The sequence below is a fragment of the Hyla sarda genome, chromosome 1 (assembly GCF_029499605.1).
Source record: "Hyla sarda isolate aHylSar1 chromosome 1, aHylSar1.hap1, whole genome shotgun sequence".
Lineage (NCBI taxonomy): Eukaryota > Metazoa > Chordata > Amphibia > Anura > Hylidae > Hyla > Hyla sarda.
This window is the reverse complement of record NC_079189.1, coordinates 565,546,567-565,569,606: the sequence shown is the minus strand read 5'-3', so window position 1 is coordinate 565,569,606 and position 23,040 is coordinate 565,546,567. Positions and strand designations below refer to the sequence as shown.

The following is a 23,040-nucleotide window of genomic DNA, read 5'->3' as shown; positions in this document are numbered from 1 at the left end:
TCTGCACTTCATTGATAATGGTCATGTGACCTACAACACTATTAGTCGCTAAATGATACAGTGGTCGACAACCACCAAATAGCTTATAATACATTTCGAGGTAAATATTCTGACTAATAAAAGTTCAATAACGTATCCGGCGTTCGCTTTGAATGCTCTGGAAATTAAAGTGGAGCTGAAGGGAGGATTCTTTAATAAAATTAAAAGCCACTCGGTAGCCATTTGTTTAGGAGCATAATGCGATCTCCGGGGAAGCGCCTGACACATGAGCAGATTAGTGTCTGATTACGGGTTATATATGAATTTCCATTGATGAAAGGGAGTTATTCAGCCAAATGTAATTTCTTGTAACGTGTCCAATATATAGATAAAGTGTCTGCTAAGACTAGGCCGAGGAGCGGGTCACATTCATCACCCAGGGAAGCGAAAACACCTCTGTTATTAGGGAATATGGAGGAGGGAAGCAGTAAATTAGAAAAATCTTGCTTTCAGTAAGATAAACAAAAAAAGCATATAAAACTAAATTGTATCAGATGTACAATATTGCTAAAAAATTTACTTAACAAAAATAAAAAGAAATTTCAAGCACAAGACAACAAGGCAAGGAGAGAGATACGTTGTTTGTAAAAGTTGCAGTTTAACATCCGTTCTTTTATTCTTGTTATTGAGGCTATGTTCACACTATGTAATTTCTGAGCGGAATCTAACAGAAAAATGTTGCTTGGAAATTCTGTTGTAGTAGAGTTCCATTGTTTTCAATGGGATTCTGCTGCACCGTGCACATGGCGGAATTTCATAAGCTGAAACATCTTCAAAAACCATTTAAAATACAATTTAAATTATTTTGGTGGAATTTGATTGGAAATGCATTGCCGTCTATAGAGACTGCGAGTTTTCTGAGAGTTGTAGTTTTGCAACAGCTGGGGGCACGCTGGATGGGCTAACACATGTCAAACTTTTTTTTTTGTTTTGTGAAGGTGTAAAAATAATAAAATAATAATATGAATATGAATATCAAGAGATATTACATGGGGTTGAATTGAAGAAACCCTTAAAAAGGAGGCACAATAGATGCAATAATGTTACCACTAAGAGCCAAGTGTTTAGCCATAAATATGTATTCATGTAGGCATCTAAGGCTGTTTTCACACTATAAAATTCATCTGTTAAAAGATCCGTGATAAACATCCATTAGAAAAGCCTTAATAGCGGATGTTAAACGTCTGTTACAAAATCCCATTAAAGTCTATGGGATTTTTTGATTATCAGTTGGGACCCGTTATAGCCCCTCATGAATAACAGACGGTCGCTGTGACTGAAGAAAAAAACCGGAACATGCACTAATTTTTCTTCTAGAAACTAGAAACGGTTAAATTAACGGAGGTTATTTTTAACAATAAAGTCTATGGCAAATGGATGAGCTTTTATGTCATCCGTTTGCACCTGGTTTATAATATCCGTTATTACTTCTGAGCATGCTCAGAAGAGGTGATAACAGCAGACTCCTGCAGTGCTGAGGGACTACTACTACCCCCATCATGGAACAGACTTGCATCCATGATGGGAGTAGTAGTTCCCTGGCTGCGGGAGTCTACACACAGCTGGGGAGGCTACATTAGTGTTTATACTACAACCCCCATCATGGAACAGACTATGTTCCATGATGGGGGTTGTAGAACAGGGGCTGAGGGATTAATCGCACAGGGTCTCATGTCTGAGACCTAATGCGATTAGAAGTTATTAAACAGGGGAGCGGGAGGCATGCTGCGCTCCCCTGCGATGTACGATGTATTTACTTTCATTTTTAAATTCCCCGTACAGGAGCCCCGAATGGCCGGTACTAAGGAGCCATTCAGGGCTCCTGGCGGGGTTTTCAAGCGCTGCGGTGGGGAAAGATATATAGACTCGCTTGGGGGGTTATATATTTGGCCCCCACTGCGCTTCTATATATCTTGCCCCCCACACCACATTTTTATATATTCCCCCCGCATCGATATCTTAAGCCCCCGGCAGCACTATGAATGAAAAGTATTCTACAGCAGCGCATCTGGCCGGAGAGATGTACGGCTGAAAGAATACTTGTCATTCATAGCGCTGCAGCGGCATCTGTATATAGACGCGCTGCAGGGGTCAGACATATATCCAGATGTGCTGTTGTAGAATACTTGTCATTTACAACGCTGCGGAGGCATATGATTATAGAAGCACTGTGAGGGCCAGGCATATGGATATATGTCTGACCCCTGCAGCGCATCTATATGCAGATGCCGCTATAGCGCTATGAATGACAAGTATTCTTTCAGCAGCACATTGCGCCAGCCAGATGCGCTGCTGTAGAATACTTTTCATTCATAGTGCTGCCGGGGGCTTTTGATAGCGCTGCGGGGGGGGGGGGGGGGGGAAGCATATATAAATGGGGGCAAGATATATAGAAGCACTGTGGGGGCCAGATATATACCCCTCAACCCCCCCCCCCCCCCCCCCCCACACCACAGCGACTCTATTTATCTTTCCCCACCGCTGCGCTTCTATTTGAAAACCCCGCTGGGAGGCCTGAATGGCTCCTCAGTACCGGCCTTTCAGGGCTCCGGGCGGGGAATTAAAAAATGTAAGTAAATGCATCGTACATCGCAGGGAAGTGGAGCATGCCGCATGCTCCCCTGTTTAATAACTTCTAATCGCATCGGGTCTCAGAAGTGAGACCCGATGCAATCAATCCCTCAGCCCCTGTACTACATAGATATGAGATAGATATGAGATAGATATTAGATAGATAGATATTAGATAGATAGATATTATAGACAGATAGGATAGACAGATAGATACAAGAAGGTTGACTGCAGCACACCAGTGTATACAGTATACATGTAGCGTTATTCCATAAATACAGTGACTACATTTCTGTGGTCTCACGACCATTGTCAATTCAAGTGATCTAATGGGGGTTTAAAGCGCAACTGTCATGAACTCTGGGTGCTATAACCTACACGCATCCTTTGTACTGTGTGCAGATGATGTGTACAGCACCATTTTTACCTTATTTCTGCCGGCTTTCATCACCCCAAAAAAAGCTTTTGATCACAGCCACACACAGTCGGATAAGCGTGGCGCGAGGAACGCTATGCCCTGCCGTTGCCACGCTCACCCCGTGTCAGCGCTGGGACCACTGTGTGATTGACACACAGGTCCCAGCGCATGCGTCCCTCAGACCATCTAACATGCACGCCGCAGTGTGTTATCCAGGCAAGCGCTCGCTCCCCCAGTGAGCACGCACTCCCACGGTCTGCACTCACAGTGCGTCTGCGCGTGCAGGACAGCTACTAGTACTAAAGGCATAGAGGAAGCGCGCTCTCTGCCTCTAGTACTGCGCAGGTGCATTGAGGAGGCAGACGGCTGGGCCGTGCGGCATGTGTTTACATCCTTTACAGGGTTTGTTATGCCACCGCCCCATCCTGAATACTATTGGACGTTTACAAGATGTTTACCTATGTGTGGTGATGCCTCTGTCTGTTAATTATTGTGATTTTAACTTTATATTGCACTTTTACACTATGTTTCACTGTATACTAACTATGGCACATATGGACATAAGTATCATGTCTTATCTATATTTTAACATGCACAATTTTATATTTTGTTTACGTTTGAGTACCATACGATGTATGAAAATTAACTAGTCACATGACAATGTATATTTATACCCCATTGGATCACTTGCACTTTGACTTGACAATGGTGGCGAGACCACAGAAACATAGTCACTGTATTTATGGAATAAAGCTACATATTTAACTTAATACGCTGGTGTGCTGCAGTCAACCTCCTTGTACCTACTCCATTGGACCTAGGACCAGGGCCCCTGCGACTGCTTGCACCCACAACCTTGATTACTCTGGGGCTGCTCCTCCTTTTTGTTTGGCATATAGATAGATAGATAGATAGATAGATAGATAGTTAGAGATAGATAGATATGAGACAGATAGAGAATAGATAGATATGAGATAGATAGATATGATATATATTAGATAGATAGATAAACTACTCCAAAAAAGTCACAGCCCACCCAAACAGCATAAGGTGCAAAAAACTGAGCTTTATTGTCCCATGTAGTGCAACGTTTCGATGGTATCACACCCTCTTTATCAAACATAGTATACAAGTGAATCAGTTCACATTGTATAGGGTGCAGCAAATTGACAATTATCCAATTGTGTACATATACAGTTATAAAAACATATCTATACAATACAAAATTATAAAACACAGTGAAAATATAGTGCATTTCACCCCGATACATCATATTAATAGATTGGGTCCAAGCGTGCAATAGATCATAATATACAGTGAGTTAAAACATTACAGTGCCAGCTGTGTCAAATATAATTAAAAACAAAGTTGTCAAGGGAACAAGTCCCTCCGACCTCGAGGACTTAATGTTGACTTTAATGTAACCAGTTCCATTTATAATGCTTAACCGATATCGGCTTTTTATGTACACTTTTACTTGAATTATTATTTATGTGGACTTCTCTCCTTTTTCTAGAACTTAAAGTCCACAGCATTTCTTTATGGGAGCATCAATTGTCAAGGGAACAGATCCGCAGCACTCACCTTAGACAAAGATATTTACATTTATATGTTGAATAGAATGATTCTTTGCAATGTATATCTGCCATCTTTTATATTCTGATTTATTTAGTTATCCACAGTAATATGGATCACATATGCTGTATTTTTTGTCTAGGTTTCTTGTTTCTGCATTTTTTTGCACGTGCATGGGAGACTCCCAAGAAAATGGCTCACATTGTTGTTCGTTACATATTTACTCAACATACAATTATATATTTTTTTATCACCAATAAAAATACAGTGGTTATACACTACTTTATTGTACTTTTTATTATCATTTATATACACACTTTGACCCGGTTTCATATACCGTATATACGCCGAGTTTTTCAGCACCATTTTTCGTGCTGAAAACGCCCCCTCGGCTTCTACTCGAGTGATCTCTACGCCTGTCAATCACTTCTCAGTGGTCTTCAACCTGCGGACCTCCAGATGTTGCAAAACTACAACTCCCAGCATCCAGCCCCCCCCCCCCTTTGTTTTGTACTCGTCTCACCTCGGCGGGAAGTCAGGGTGAGCTGGTTCGGGCCCTCTATGCTGCAGGGACCGACCGGTGGGGAGGGTTAGTCGTTGCGGGCTGTCCATTTTCACCAGGGGGGCCCTCTTCTCCGCGCTTCGGGCCCAGCCCCAGACTAGTGACGTTGCCTTGACGACAACGCACAGGGACGTTCATGCGCAACGTCCCTGTGTGTCATCGTCAAGGCAACGTCACTAGGACCAGCTCACCCTAACTTCCCACCGAGGGGAGGTGAGTACAAAACAAAAAGGTGTGTGTGTGTGTGTGGGGGGGGACTGGGTGACGACGAAGGCCGCAGGGAGTTGTAGTTTTGCAACATCTGGAGGTCCGCAGTTTGAAGACCACTGATGAAGGGATTGACAGGCAGTGATGATGAAGGGGGGGGGGGGGGATGATGATGATGATGATGAAGGGGGGGGGGGATGATGACGAAGGCCGCAGTGGTCTTCAACCTGAGGACCTTCAGAGGTTTCAAAACTACAACTCCCAGCATGCCCAGGGCGTGCTAGGAGTTGTAGTTTTGCAACATCTGGGGGTCTGCAGGTTGAAAAACAGTGATGAAAGGATTGACAGGCAGTGAGGATGAAGGGGGGGGGGGGATGATGACAGGGGTCTGGATGATTACATGGGGGGGATGATGTATTTCCCACCCTAGGCTTATAGTCGAGTCTATAACTTTTCCTGGGTTTTTGGGGTGAAATTAGGGGCCTCGGCTTATATTCGGGTCGGCTTATACTCGAGTATATACGGTAATATGACTGGCTCAATAGCCTCACTAGTTATGTCTATGCTCACACATTACGTTTTTCACTCTCCCACACACATATTCTTATTATTCATTTTTTTTTTATTTCTTTTTCTCCTTTTCTCTTTCTTTTTGTTTCAACACATAACTCATATGACACTACTACACGTGCTTTACATATGTCTGTCATTATACCAACACCTCGGCGCTCATTCATATACATAGCGTTCTATACGAAACATAGACACACACACACACTCCCGGGTTTGCCCTCTAGTCTGATGTCTGCTTTGACATCATAGTGATCAGTGCGCATGGCGCGCGGCTCACGTGACGCCCGACATACCCTGGGATACATCCCATGATTTTCTGTGCGGAAGTGAATGCCGTAATGGCATCCAGCACAACATAGGTGAGGGTGGACTTGTTCCCTTGACAACTTTGTTTTTAATTATATTTGACACAGCTGGCACTGTAATGTTTTAACTCACTGTATATTATGATCTATTGCACGCTTGGACCCAATCTATTAATATGATGTATCGGGGTGTAATGCACTATATTTTCACTATGTGTTTTATAATTTTGTATTGTATAAATGTTTTTATAACTGTATATGTACACAACTGGATAATTATTTGTCAATCTGCTGCACCCTATATAATGTGAACTGATTCACTTGTATACTATGTTTGATAAAGAGGGTGTGATAACATCGAAACGTTGAACTACATGGGACAATAAAGCTCAGTTTTTTTGCTGTTTGGGTGGGCTGCGACTTTTTTGGAGTAGTTATCGATGGACACGGTCTGCAACTGGGACCACAGTCATCGCTTGCACCCCTATCTACTCTTTGTGACCTGTTGAGGTTGTGCTGCCTACCCTGCATTTGTAGATAGATATGAGATAGATAGATATGAGATAGATAGATATGAGATAGATAGATATGAGATAGATATGAGATAGATAGATAGATATGAGAGATAGATAGATAGATAGATAGATAGATAGATAGATATGAGATAGATAGATAGATAGATATGAGATAGATAGATAGATAGATAGATAGATATGAGATAGATAGATAGATAGATATGAGATAGATAGATAGATAGATAGATAGATATGAGATAGATAGATAGATAGATAGATAGATAGATGAGATAGATAGATAGATAGATAGATATGAGATAGATAGATAGATATGAGATAGATAGATAGATATGAGATAGATAGATAGATATGAGATATATAGATAGATAGATAGATAGATATGAGATAGATAGATAGATAGATATGAGATAGATAGATAGATAGATAGATAGATAGATAGATAGATAGATAAGAAAGCAGTACATCAAAAAGGGCAGATGCAACAGTTCAGGGGCAACTTGGTGACAGGCACCTTGGTGAGGTGTTTGCTTATTTCGCTATACAAAGCACTTCAGCAGATTTGGGCGTTATAAAAAGGGTGTTTATTCTATCAAATTCCTGTAAGGGAACCAAAACCTTGCCTTATTAACATGATGGAATAATCTTTTCCTTATCTGAATCTGCTGGAGTGGTGCGGTGAGCCTCCTTTCTCTTACAGACAGATGTACATTGTGTCTGGGTTATGCCGGCTGTATAGATTCTGACAGAGAACTTTTCCTCTCCCACAATCCATAGAGCAGGGTGGGTGCACGGTCCACCCGCAGGTAATTAGCACTCACCAGATCACCTGCTCCAGCAGGAAGGAGGGCACATCTCGTACACGGAGGGTGGCACGCCATGCATGACATTTTATAGAGCGTGGATTTTTTATTGTACATTTGCACAATGTGATTATCTATCCACAGACTCAATTTATGGTTCAAATTGTTGGAAGAAAAAAACAAGCAATTTAATAAAACAAAACATCTTCTGCGCCACTCGTCTCTCGCTAAACAAGAAAACAAAAGAATATTGTTTGCATGTTAAGTCTCTGGGCAGGACAGTACGGTGGATTGACAGTGCCCTCTGCTGGCCCTGCAGAGAATATATCAATCCAATCAGGAGAATTTTTCTTTTTTGCACCTAGCAACAAGAAAAAAACCTTCTGTTTACTGAAATAAATCGCCATTTCCACACATAAAATTCATGACAGACAAGGCGAATTACGCAGCATGCAATCAGCTGGATGAAATGGTAATTGTATTTAATGCTGCCTGCGACATGCACAGAAATCACTTATTCTAATTTAGAGCAGGAAAGGAAGCAGAAGAGTCTTTTTTTTTTATTTCATCTCATTTCCCGAAAATTGATCAGTGAAATATTTAGCGCAAATCAACAAGAATTTTGCAGTTCTATAACTTTCATTATTGTAACAACCTTGTCTGGAAATCTGGATGAAAGAGATTGTCCCACCAACAAGCATAGGATACTGATCACTGGGGGGTCCGACTACTTGCACCAAATATGATCTCCAGAGCAGGGGTTGGGGTCTCAAGAGTGGTCAGGTGTGCAGAGTGAATGTCTATGGGAGTGCGAGGGATATCCCAGTATCAATAGACAATGATTTGAGTGGCAGAGCGCCAGCGTGGGAGATTCAGGACCCCCGCTCCAGAAGTTGGACCACACTGGTGGTCATACACCTAAGCCTATCCTGCGGTTGTTGGTTGGACAACCCCTTTAAAAGGGGTACTCCACTGGCCAATATTCAGAAGTAAATGTAACAAACGCTGATTTTGCGCAGCGGGGGTCAACCACGCCCTTGCATTAGTATATTTAAAATTGTCCTCTTCTGACCCCTATAACTTTTCATTTTTCTGTATACAGAGTTGTATCAGGGCTCATTTTTTGCGCAGTGATCTGAAGTTTTTATTGGTTAAATTATTATTTTTTTTTATAGGACTTTTTGATCGCTTTTTATACATTCTTTTAGGGTATGTAGAGTGAGCCAAAATACACAATTTTGGACTCTGGAATTTGTTTATGTGTACGTCATTGACCGTGCGGTTTAATTAACAATATATTTTTATAGTTCGGACATTTACGCGTGCTGAGATACCACATATGTTTATTTTTGTTTATATATGGCTAATTCCATGCTAATAAATCCCAAGAGGCTGTTTTTATAAAGTTTAACTTCTCAAAAAAGTTCAGTTATTATTCAGTCCCTTAACAACCCAAGTTAATAAATTCATGGTATTTTTTTATGTTTACATTGTTGGTTGTCAGCACTGAATCATCCAATATGGTAGCCAACAAAGGTTAAAGGGGTACTCCGCTGCTCAGGGTTTGGAAAAAACTGTTCCAAACGCTGGAGCCGGTGTCAGGAGCTCATGACATCAGAGCCCTGCCCCCTCATGATGTCACGCCCCACCCCCTCAATGCAAGTCTATGGGAGGGGGCGTGACGGCCCCAAATACAAAATTAAAAAATGTAAAAAAAATTTAAATAATAAACATATATTTGTTATCAACATGTGTCTACCTACCGAATTCTTAAAACATAATGGTAATAAAACTGTAAAGTGAAAGTACAGTGTGTACGGTACTTTAATGGTCACTGTCATTTCAATAAACTTTGCATAAATCATAGTACAAGTAGAAGTAATGTGAATACCCAAAAGAAAATATTCTACAGAGAGTTAAATATCCAAGGCTCTCTCTATATTGAAAAGATCAAAACATATACTCTTCCACTGTAAATATTGGTTAATACAGCACAGGGAACATAATCTTCTCAACAATAAATCACCTACAATATGCTACCCAAAAACCACACTTATTATGTAAACAATCATTCCTTTATTACAAAAAATTAACTGTTACAAGACATGACAGGAAAAAACCCATAACAAAAACATATAGTCCAGAAAACACAGAGGGACCCCATACATATATCAAAGATGGAATAAAAATAAATAAATAAAAAAAACTGTTACATGTTGCTCAGTACCTTATCCTGTACATTAAGTTTTATGTGTCTACAACCTATATTTCTCTCAGAATTACCTTTATTTACTTTCAATCATTGCTCAGTCAGGTTTTTGTCCATGTAGAGGCACTCACTGTGCACTCACTCCTCACTGTGATAACTCCTCCCCCTCTCTCGCTTTTCTCTGACTCACAGAGGGCTGGGAGCAAACACAGCAGCTCTGGACCTGCCTGCAGCCCTGTCAATCACTCACGGAGTCCATGACATGTCGTTGACCACTGGACATTGCAGGACTGGTATGTGTCCAAGGAGGCAGGGGGACCCCTAGTGACCACTTTTTTGACTGGCTTTTTCAGTATTTAATACTGAAAATTTTCTGATCAAAGCAATTGCAAAACATAGTTTTTGAATGCTTTATAACATATCAAAAGTTATTGTATCTGACAGCGCCCATTTAATACATCAATTCACCCGAATATAAAGGACATGCTATATCATCAATATTGATAACCTGGAGCAGACATGATGCCAGTAGCCATAAGAGGAACCACCGTATCACCTCGGCACAGTTTCGAGGACACAGGCCTGAGCTAGACTTTTGCCTAAATTATTTCATCTTTGACAGCTGTATGGGGCCTCTCTGTGTTTTCTGGGGTATATGTTTTTATGGGTCAGGGATTTTTTCCTGTATCATGTCTTGTAATTGTAATTTTTTTGTAAATAAAGGAATAATTGTTTACATAATTATTGTGTTATTTTTTGGGGGAGCATATTACCTATAAGGGTACCACAATCTGTGTTAAATGGTACCTTATTGTAACTGTTTATAAACAGTAATGCTAATATCTGGTAGTACGGTAGCCAAACATGGTCTAAAGTGAACTTATGGCATTTTACCATACATGTGGAAACGCATTATATAAGGTAAAATATTTTTTCTCATCATCCCCGGGAACATTTCTGTCCACAGGGATGGTGAGGATATATTATTTAAAGGTTTCCCCTGCCAGCTCTGCAAGTAGTCTGCTGGGCGGGGAGCTATACTCACCTACTCCCTTCTTCTCCAGCTGTAATTAAGCCCTCTCAGCATGACTGACAGCCTGCGTCACCGATCTGTTTCCTAAGAAGATGAAGTGATGACTTGGGCCTTTCCCGGGCTGTCAATCACACTAAGGGGTTCTGATTACAGCTGGGCAAAACAGGACTAGATAAGTATAGCTCACCGCCCAGGACACTACTTAAAAGGGCCACAAGGGGAGATTTCTAACTTCATATCACCATCTCTGCTACAAAACAATTATAGATGTTACCCTCACACAACAAGGTCTGGTAATCACCCTGAAAGCTGAATATAGCAGATATTACTTGCCAATATACAGGGCTGTGCCAGTGTCTAGCAAACATGAATATCAGGTGAAAACAAAACCCCCTCTGCATATGGAGGAGAAGCATATCCCAATAACACCCAGGAGCACCAAACAGCCCACGTTTCCAGGGGATCAGGGATGCCCCATCCAGGGGGGTAAAAGCCTAGTTGTCCCAACAAGGTGACTGTATGGCCCTTCACATTATTTCTTCTGGCGGCTTTATTAAAAACTAAGAATTTTATACAGCTCTCCTATATTTTCCTTATTTTATTTTATGCATTTCATCTAATAGGCATAAGTGTGGCCTTAGCCATTTACATGTATCTATTTATTATATTATTTAGAGCTATTACACAGTCACGACAGGATAGATGGTCCACACCCCCTTAGTGTTATTAGTGTAGATCCCAGGGTGATCAGGAACTATCCGGTGGCTAAAAAGCATCCTTTCCTAGGTGATATAACACACTGACAGATCATATAGGTACTAAACATGACCTATGTAACCATCACAGGGGCACCAATATTAATACTGTAGATCTTTCTTTATATAACTACCTGGCATGTACAAAGAGAAACCATTACATTTGACCTTATAATTTAGAGATAAGCTAATTTACAGTAAATTCGATTTGTCACGAACTTCTCGGCTCGGCAGTTGATGACTTATCCTGCATAAATTAGTTCAGCTTTCAGGTGCTCCCGTGGGCTGGAAAAGGTGGATACAGTCCTAGGAGACTCTTTCCTAGGACTGTATCCACCTTTTCCAGCCCATGGGAGCACCTGAAAGCTGAACTAATTTATGCAGGATAAGTCATCAACTGCCGAGCCGAGAAGTTCGTGCAAATCGAATTTACTGTAAATTCGCTCATCTCTGCTTATAAAAAAACCTGCTAGGCTAGGTCAGAGTAAAAGATATAAGGTCAAAAATTAGAAGAAAGAGAGAGAGAAAAAAGAAAACGTGTCTAAAATAGCATAAAATGATAACATTTATTTGGAAAAATGATGTGAGGTCTGCGGCAGGACCCTTGTCGCAGACTGGTCACTAGATAAAATGGTTACAATGGTATAAAATATAAACAGTGATATTGCACTTCAACAATTGGACAATGAGACAATGAAAGTGGGGCAATGGGACAGTGCAAACAGTATCTGTTTAGTTATACTGTAAAGTCATATTATAGGAGCCAGGATTAATCCAGATGAAAGTACATAGCAAAAAAGTTGATAATCCAATAAGGCAAATTTTTGGTAGCTCTGGAGCCTCCCAGATTGGGGCCCACTATAAATGTTTTTAGGTGCATAGATACAGGCGATGCCCCCTCTACCCCGACGGCACGGGGACTGAATGCAAGAGGGCAATCGCTATACAATTCGCTACGACCGCTAGGCTTCACAGAGCTGCCACACGCTGCTTCCCAGCCATCATCTCCGACCCCCAGCACCGGGTCATATCACCCCTCCTACATTCCTCCCGTGCCGCCGGGACAGAGGGACGTGTATCCGGATCGCAAGCACAGCTGCACTCACCTGACCGTGCACACTGTAGCCGGTAAGAGGCACTAAGTGCTTGAACTGTATAGCGATTGCCCTCTTGCATTCAGTCCCCGTGCCGTCGGGGTAGAGGGGGCATCGCCTGTATCTCTGCACCTAAAAACATTTATAGTGGGCCCCAATCTGGGAGGCTCCAGAGGTACCGAAAATTTGCCTTATTGGATTATCAACTTTTTTGCTATGTACTTTCATCTGGATTAATCCTGGCTCTTATAATATGACTTTACAGTATAACTAAACAGATACTGTTTGCACTGTCCCATTGCCCCACTTTCATTGTCTCATTGTCCAATTAGTGAAGTGCAATACCACTGTGTATATTTTATTTTTTTTGCATTTTATACCATTGTAACCATTTTATCTAGTGACCAGTCTGCGACAAGGGTCCTGCCGCAGACCTCACATCATTTTTCCAAATAAATGTTATCATTTTATGCTATTTTAGACACGTTTTCTTTTTTCTCTCTCTCTTTCTTCTAATTTTTGACCTTATATCTTTTACTCTGACCTAGCCTAGCAGGACTGCCTCCCCTTTTTACACTATTAGTACTCTTTCTTGGCACATGGGTATGTGCAACGCAGTATCCTCGGTATAGGTTTTCTCTTTTTACGTTGAGCTCCCACATTTTTTTTTATAATAAAAGCTATTCTATCACTTCACTTACATACATGAGTGCAGAAAGAGGTTTGGAGGTGTTAGGCATTTGCATTGCATACAGTCAGAAGAGAAAACTGCTTATCCAAAACACATTCTGTCAGTTCGGAGTCGGTGAAGGGAAGAGGTGTTTGTGAATACGATAAGTCATTTATCACCTTAAAAAAATGCTCTAAAAGTCTAGGTTTTGTTCCATTTTTTTTATTTTGACAATGCTGTTTCTAAGGATGTGTTCATATCACAGGAAAGGAAAACTGTCAGATATTTTCTCCTGCACTATCCACAGGTACTGATGGATAGTGCGGGAGACGCTGATTCCAACGAGCACTACCGTGCCCGGATCCGCCTGGCCGTTCGCCCGCAATTGTGGTTTTATTCTATGTGTATATCTTGCTGTAACTGGCACGGGCGGGGCTTCTGCAGGTTAACTGGCACTGAAGTCAGCGCTGCTTATAAATATTCATCCCCCTCCCTCCAGTTAGGAGCGGCGAAGAGAGGGAGAGCTGGAGGGAGGAGGGATGAATATTCATAAGCGGCGCTGACATCAGTGCCAGTTAGCTGCAGAAGCCCCGCCCGTGCCAGTTACAGCAAGATATACACATAGAATAAAACTACAATTGCGGGCGAACGACCGGGCAAGGTAGGGCTCGTTGGAATCAGCGTCTCCCGCACTATCCATCAGTACCTGTGGATAGTGAGGGAGAAAATATCTGACAGTTTTCCTTTAAAGCACACATTGCATACAAGGTACACAGCATCTATCTACACAGCTTAGTCTAATATGTTATTCTATGCGGGGGGGGGGGGGGAACATAAGGAAAATAAAATAAAACATTGGGGGGGGGGGGTTATCAAAACCTGTGCAAAGGAAAAGTTGCCCATAGCAACCAATGAGATTGCTTCTTTCATTTTGCAGATGCTTTGTTAAAAATGAAACAAGCAATCTGATTGGTTGCTATGGGCAACTGGGCAACTTTTCCTCTGGACAGGTTGTGAGGTGGAGGCTGTAGTCACGTTTAGGTACATTCTGGTCATATGGGTATACCTTTTCAAATTGTTTATTTTTGGCAATGTGTTCTATCTTGTAGGATATTGTTGTACTGGTGTAATTGCTTTATGGCAGGTAGTACCATCTATACATCTATAGTCTGCTGCTCTATTAATATCAATTTATGATGTATTGCATGAAATTATACCTTTTTTGAAAGCTCATGGTATAGGATTCTGCTATTTATTTATATGCACTTTATTTGTCCCTGTGTTGCACATAACATTTTTGTGTTACAATTATTAAAGGGTTGAACTATTAACCCCTTAAAGACACAGCCCACTTTGGCCTTAAGGTCCGGCCCAGTCATTTTCTCCTCCTCTTTTAAAATACATAACTCCACCTACAAACCCATATGAAGGCTTGTTTTTTGCATGACCAATTGTACTTTGTAATGCCACCTTTCATTTTACCATAAAATGTACCCCAAATGTAAAAAGTTCTTGTTTGCGGGCAGAAATTTATAAGAAAACTGCAATTTTGCAACTTTTTTTGGGGGGAGGGGGGGGGGGTTGGTTTTTATGCAGTGCAGTTTATAGTAAAAAATGATCCATTATCTTTATTCGGTAGGTCAATGTGATTAAAACGATACACAATTTATATAGTTTTTTTCTATCATTGTACTATTTAAAAAAAATTAAATAAAATGTTAACTTTTTCTTAGCAAAATTGGTATGCATAAAATTGACAATTTCTGACCCCTATAACTGTTTTATTTTTCCATATACGGTGATGTATGAAGGATCATTTTTTGCACCGTGATCTGTAGTTTTCATCGGTCTCATTTTTGTTGGATAGGATTTTTTGATCAATTTTTATTAACTTTTTCTGGTATATAATGTAATAAAAGAAAAAACTGTATTTTTTGGTGTTTGGTATTTTCTTATGTTTACGCCATTTTTTATGTTTACGCCATAATACTTTTTTTTTTATTAGGGGAGGGGTTTTATATCATTTTACAATTTTTTTTTTTATATAGGGGACTTTTATATGCAATCATTAGATTGCATTTAATGTATAATGCTATGCCTATGGCATAGCATTATACAGTGTAATCGCCGATCCACTGATTTAGCCTGGCTAAGCCAGGTTACATCATTAAATAGGAGATCTGCGAGATCAATGCTGATCACTGCGCCTAAAGTGAAAGTAAGAGGTTGCTAGTAGCTCAGTGGTGCTCACAGAACCCCCGCAACGTGATCACAGGGGGGTTCCGTGAGCACCACTGAGCTACTAGCAACCTCTTACTTTCACTTTAGGCGCAGTGATCAGCATTGATCATGGCGTCTAAAGGGTTAAATGCCTAATGCATAAGCAATGAGTGTCTGCCTACTGATAGTAACAGACACTCACCGCTCTGATGCAAATGCAGCTCATGTAGTCGCTTCAAAGCTGCTTAAAGGGGTACTCCAGTGGAAAACTTTTTTTTTTTTTAAATCAACAGTACCAGAATTTACAGATTTGTAAATTACTTATATTAAAAAATATTTACCCTTCCAGTACTTTTTAGCAGCTGTATGCTACAGAGGAATTATTTTCTTTTTTGTCTTGTCCACAGTGATCTCTGCTGACAAATCTGTCCCTGTCAGGAACTGTCCAGAGCAGCACAGGTTTGCACTGGGGATTTTCTCCTGCTCTGGACAGTTCCTAAAACGGGCATTAGGTGTCAGCCGGGAGCACTGTGAACAAGACAAAAAAGAAATTAAAAAAGAAAAGAATTTCCTCTGTAGCATACAGCTGTTAAAATCTACTGGAAGGGTAAATATTTTTTTAATAGAAATAATTTACAAATCTGTTTAACTTTCTGGCACCTGGTGATTTAAAAAAGTAATAATAATTCCACCAGAGTACCCCTTAAGGATTCAGGGCCTACAGGTACGCAATTGGTCCTTAACAGGTTAAAGAGAATCTGACAGCTAGTTCACCCGCACTAAACCCAGTGTACTGGGTTATAGTGCGGGTGAAGAGCTGTAAAATGAGGGGTTAGTCACTAAAATACGTTCACATGGTGCTGCGTTCTTTTTGTAAATAGTTTAATTCTAAATAGTTTATTATAGCAATGAAGGCCACGGGTGACCACACAGAGCAGAGCGTTAACCCACAGTCTTTATTAGCATAATAATGAAGGGGGTGGGGCCGATATTATGTAGGAGACAGGCACATTAGGAATAAAAATATTTACAACATATTTCAGTGAGTAACCCCTCATTTTACAGCTCTTCATCCGCACTATAACTCCTTTTACCCTACACCACGACCTCCATATCTTACATAATGTGTGTGTTTTTTTTTTGCTTTTACATCTCTAAATTATGGATAATATAGTAATTTTAGGAAGCCTGATTTTTGAAGGTTTAGTAGGGATCAAACACATTAAAGATCGGGACCTTTTAGGCATTGTTCTCAAAGTGTTACTTTTTGGCCAGCGGCAGAATACGGGTGAAAGTAAACGCGCTATCACGATTCCCAAGACTAGCGCCGATAATCAGGTCATCAGACGGACTGCCTGATGTTCGACCCCGGAAGACTTGAATGGGACTTCCGGGATGCAACATCAAGCAGTCTGTTCGATGATGTGAGGATCGGCACCAGTCTCAGGCAACAAGATAACTCTTTTAGTTTTACCCGTATCATGACGCCGTCTATAACTATAGTAACACTTAAAATATTTGTTCCATATACTGCTCTGTTACTGTAAATAAAGCACAATATTTGATAGCCAGGCATATATTAATTGCAATTGTAGTTTGATTAGATATCATTTTTTAGTAGTTTAATTACAGGTGTTTATGAGATTAATGCTGCTTCATAATTTATTTACTTACTGTAACATTCCATCTATATATATATATATATATATATATATATATATATATATATATATATATCTATATATATTATATATACAGTGGTCCCTCAACATATGATGGTAATCCGTTCCAAATGGACCATCGTTTGTTGAAACCATCGTATGTTGAGGAATCCGTGCAATGTAAAGTATAGGACAGTGGTCTACACCTGCGGAGCTCCAGATGTTGCAAAACTACAACACCCAGCATGCCCGGACAGCCAACGGCTGTCCGGGCATGCTGGGAGTTGTAGTTTTGCAACATCTGGAGGTCCACAGGTTGAAGACCACTGGTATTGGAGGTTATACTCGCGTGTCTCCGCCGCTCCGAACCGTCACCGCTGCCCTGGATGTCGCCCTCCATCGCTGTCGCCGCGTTCCCAGGGTGTCCCTGATGCTCCGGCAAGGCCTCTGCTTCCCCGGCATCCGCGCTCACCGTCGCCGCCATCACATCGCTATGCACGCTGCTCCTATTGGATGACGGGTCACCATGCGCAGTGACGTGATGACGACGATGGAGAGCGCTGACGATGGAGGGGATCCCGAAGAGGACGCGTCGGAGCCCCGAGGACAGGTAAGTGATAGTCAGCGGACCACACTGGGCACAGTAAACAGCTATCTGGTGGCAGCTGAAGCAGTCTGCACTGCCGGATAGCCGTTTATGCGATGGCCCTGACCTAGAAAAGCATCGTATGTTGATGCTGCCTGCAACATGCGATGGCCTCTGAGAGGCCATCGTATGTTGAAATGATCGTATGTCGGGGCCATCGTAGGTCGGGGGGTCACTGTATAGGCATGTACATGATGCATTATCAGTATTCTATGATCAATTTTATTCTGCTGGTTGCCAAGAGGAATCAATCAACACAAAAACATTCACTGCAATATGTTGGGCTACATAGTGGGAGGTGTAGCGTTTCTGAACTCTGAATTCTATTTTACAATATAGGTTGAATAGATTAGGATCTCTTTAAAGTCAACGTATACATTTGCAATACAACTCCCTCTTTCCGTTAAACAGCACCTACCGTTTGTATATACATCCTATATATACTAAGCTGATACAATTGCTGCTCATTTGTCACAGGCTATAAACAAATACAGTGGGACAGATTTACTATTGTAAATATGGCAGAAAAATTATCTTAGATAACAAGCGTCACATTTATAATGTGTTTTAGAAACCTTTTAGACACTTTCGAGCCGTTTGATAATAGGTGTGGCCTAGTAGACAAGAACATGGCTTCAATGGAAAGGTGTCATGGCTTTCATGTGACTTCATGCAACAAAAATGTTGCCAAATTGTGGGGTAACATTTTGGTTGTAAATTTTAAGTTAACTAATATTTGGTTTAAACTTAGACTAGATAGTCTAGACAGGTTATGTGTTCATTGTCTATGAATTAGACAGTATTAGTAAATTTGACCCATTGTGTTGTCTAAGCCACCATTATTCCCATGTGTTTTATCAATCTCAGAGCTGACACACAGCAGGTTATAGATCCCTGAGGAGACTTCAAGCTGCCTGGCCATGCCTTTGTCAAAGGGTAGACTGAACACAGACTAAAGGATTGAGAGAAGGGAAGGAGGTGGCAAATTCACAAAAAGCACCCATTGAGCTCTGAATCATGTCTCCAGAGCAGAAAATGTGATTCTCTGCCACATAATAAAAAAATAACTAAATAAATGCCAACCCCAATAATGTGGACACCCTGAAAACTCAAAATAGAAACCAATGTAATAAAATGCCATCAGACCTGTCTTGGTTAACAAGAGGTTGTCCAGATGTCTGTCTCCAACGCCAAGAATGTATGTAATGACGCAGTATCCAGCTGCAAGGAAGAACAGGATGAGAATACGGACACGTCCTCTAGGACATACTATTTAATTATAAGAAAACTGGGCAGCCAATGGGCAACTAATTTATATTACCAAAAGTATGTGGACATCTCTCTTTATAATTTATTAATTATTCGGCCAAAAACAAAACCAAACTATCTAAGTGTCTAATCTCAGGGGGTCCAACCCCTGGGCTCCCTACCCACTCCTGGGCAGGGCCCGACCATCGCAGCTCAACTTACCAGTCAGCTACTTCTTCCCTGAGCGCTCCAACCCTTACCTTTGGAGACGCGCCAGTGCTAAACAGCAGTGATGGCTCTCTTAGTCAATTACCGAATAAGAAGTGAATGTGTCTCAGCCACTGACTGGTGGGCAGTCACTGCTGTTCAGGGCCAGTGCATCTTCAAATGAGGAGGTCCCATCGCAGCTGGTGATTGGCTGAGCGTGCTGTCAATGTTCAGCATGAGGAGACTGTCTTGGAAAGTGGGGGACAGTGTGGTGGAATGCTCACTGGGAAGAAGCAGTGTCCAAATGTGAGATTGGGCTCCATTTGGGAGAGTTTGGACGCCCCGCGATCAGAAACGTATTCCCTGTCGGAAGTGAAGTATTCCTTTAATAGTCATAAGTAGAAAAAGTTTAACTCTGTGTCTGCACCCCCTTATGTGTCTAACTCCTTATTACACATTCTACAGTATATACTATTTTCCCTGGATCATAAAGTGGTCTACAACCTCTGGCTCTACAGCTGCTATAAAATCATACTAGATTAATTTGGAGTATTTTTTATTTTTTTTCTCTATTCAAATGTGCTCTAAAAAAAAAACAAAAAAAAAAACTTACCACAGCTTTTTACATAAGTGTCCATCACCTCTGCGCTGATTCCATATGGACCTTTGTCACTTGGCGCATGTTTTCTAAAAAAGTTCTGCAGAAAAATAAAAAAAACACAGATTATAAATAGTTTGTTTTGATCCTTAAATTTTGACTCAAATAACACTACCACCTGTGGCCAAATACATTACTATTGTAATAGTGTTTCTATGAACAAGAATATAACTACTATGATACTGCTCCTATGTACAAGAATATAACTACTATAATACTGGCTCATATGTACAAGAATATAGCTACTATAATACTGCCTCCTATGTACAAGAATATAGCTACTATAATACTGTCCCCTATGTACAAGAATATAACTACTATAATACTGCTCCTATGAACAAGAATATAACTACTATAATATGACTCGTCATATTTATGGACTTTTGAATTTACACCTGCACCCCCAGGCATTACTTATATCTGAAGCTCCTGGATAGTACCTCCACAAACTGCTCCGATATTGCTGTTACCTAGGGAGATCAGTCATTGGTGCCACTCATTTCTCTTCACTTGGATATAACTACTATAATACTGCTCCTATGTACAAGAATATAACTACTATAATACTGCTCCTATATACAAGAATATAACTACTATAAATATGACGGAAAAGGAGAAAAATAGTGAAACCGCACTCACCCACTGTATAAACTTGAAGATGTAGATTTATTCAGATCATCAGAGATAGATCCATGAGGTGGAGGACATGGAGAGGAATGAACGCCAGGACTAGTTTTGCGCCGGACGGTGCTTCCTCTGACTGGGCCCAGTTCATTCCCCTCCATGTCCTCCACCTCATGGATCTATCTCCGATGATCTGAATAAATCTACATCTTCAAGTTTATACAGTGGGTGAGTGCAGTTTCTCTATTTTTCTCCTTTTCCGTCATATTTATGGACTACTGAATTTACACCTGCACCCCCAGGTATTACTTATACCTGAAGCTCCAGGATAATACCTCCATGAACTGTTCCTATATGGTTGTTACTTAGGGAGATCAGTCACTGGTGCCACTCATTTCTCTTCACTTGGATATAACTACTTTAATACTGCCCCCTATGTACAAGAATAGAACTATTTTAATACTGCACCCTAAGTACAAGAATAGAACGACTATAATCATGCAAAAAAATAGAAAAATGGTAGAATGGACTCTTGTTCTTAAAGGGGTACTCCGCCCTTAGACATCTTATCCCCTATCCAAAGGATAGGGGATAAGATGTCAGATCGCCGCGGTCCCGCTGCGGCACCGCGCTATCATTACAGCATAGAGCAAGTTCGCTCTGTGCGTAATGACGGGCGATACGGGGGACGGAGCAGCGTGACGTCATGGCGCCGCCCCTCGTGACATCACGGCCCGTCCCCTTAATGCAAGTCTATGGGAGGGGGCGTGATGACCGCCACGCCCCCTCCCATAGACTTGTATTGAAAGGGGTGGGCTGTGACGTCACGAGGGGCAGAGCCGTGACATAACGATGCTCCGGCCCCTGTACTGCCCATCATTACGTGCAGAGCGAACTCGCTCTGTGCTGTAATGATAGCGCGGTGCCGCAGCGGGGATCCCAGGGGTCCCCAGCAGCGGGACCACGGAGATCTGACATCTTATCCCCTATCCTTTGGATAGGGGATAAGATGTCTAGGGGCGGAGTACCACTTTAAATATCTCCGGATGCCGGCATGGAAGAGAAAATGAACCGCACAGCCGAAGCTGAGCGAAGTAACGGCAACAAGTCCTGTTTCGCGGTCTTCCCACTTCCTCTGACCTCACTGTTCGGATGCTCCCGAAAGTCTTATACAGGAAATCCAGGATCATTATCTGGAAGGAGGATTAATCCAACAAATTTTTTCTCTCGTGCAAAAAACATATAATACAATAATATGTGAAGATACAGTCTCTGTTAAAAACAATATGAAGAAAGAATCATAAAAATATGGTTAATTAATTTCTGTCATTGAGACCTAGGATTCCGAGCGCATCAGTGCGCAGAATCCACTGACATTCCCGTTGTCTCAATGTGCCCTCCAGTTCCGGACTTTCGGCTGTCACTTTCTCCAGGCCGAAAAAGGTAAGTTTATTACTGTTACTGTTGTGCTTTTCTTTCAAATGTTCTATGAGCCCTGCTGATCCTAATCCCGTTGTCTGGGAGCACTTATGCTAAGAGACACCTCTTTGTTGATCCGATGTAATAAAATTTACACGGACATAGTATGGCATAGATCACCCAATCTGATCTGCAACATATGAAGTCCTTAACAGCAGAAAGTCCGGAAATCCAGAACGGGAGCGCACATTGAGACAACGGGAATGTCAGTGGATTCTGCGCACTGATGCGCTCGGAATTCTAGGTCTCAGAAATGAATTAACCATATTTTTATGATTCTTTCTTCATATTGTTTTTAACAAAGAGATTGTATCTTCACATATTCTTGTATTATATGTTTTTTGCACAAGAGAAAAAACACATCTAATACATCTGGACACTGCCATTTCCTTCTACACTCTACTTGTATAACTAGTATAATACTGTCTTCTATGTACAAGAATATAACTATTATAATACTGCTCCTATATTCAAGAATATAACTACTATAATACTGCTCTTATGTACAAGAATATAACTACTATAATACTGCTCCTATATACAAGAATATAACGACTATAATACTGCTCCTATATACAAGAATATAACTACTATAATACTGCTCCTATGTACAAGAATATAACTACTATAATACTGCTCCTATATACAAGAATATAACTACTATAATACTGCTCCTATGTACAAGAATATAATTACTATAATACTGCTCCTATATACAAGAATATAACTACTATAATACTACCTTCTATGTACAAGAATGTAACTACTATAATACTGCTCCTATATACAAGAATATAACTACTATAATACTGCCTCCTATATACAAGAATATAACTACTATAATACTGCTCCTATATTCAAGACTATAACTACTATAATACTACCTTCTATGTACAAGAATATAACTACTATAATACTGCTCCTATGTACAAGAATATAACTACTATAATA

At 40.9% G+C, this 23,040-nt stretch overlaps 1 protein-coding gene across 1 annotated transcript in view; it reads right to left on the bottom strand.

Moving 5' to 3' along the window:
• The window catches only part of PIK3C3 (phosphatidylinositol 3-kinase catalytic subunit type 3), a 189,372-nt gene that overhangs the window by 74,846 nt on the left and 91,486 nt on the right, over nt 1–23,040 (bottom strand). Inside the window, exons 20-21 of the mRNA XM_056523238.1 lie at nt 19,942–20,026; nt 19,020–19,094 (exon numbers count right to left, since the gene is read on the bottom strand). Coding sequence (XP_056379213.1) covers nt 19,020–19,094; nt 19,942–20,026 — 160 coding nt within the window. The remainder of the gene's footprint in view (nt 1–19,019; nt 19,095–19,941; nt 20,027–23,040) is intronic.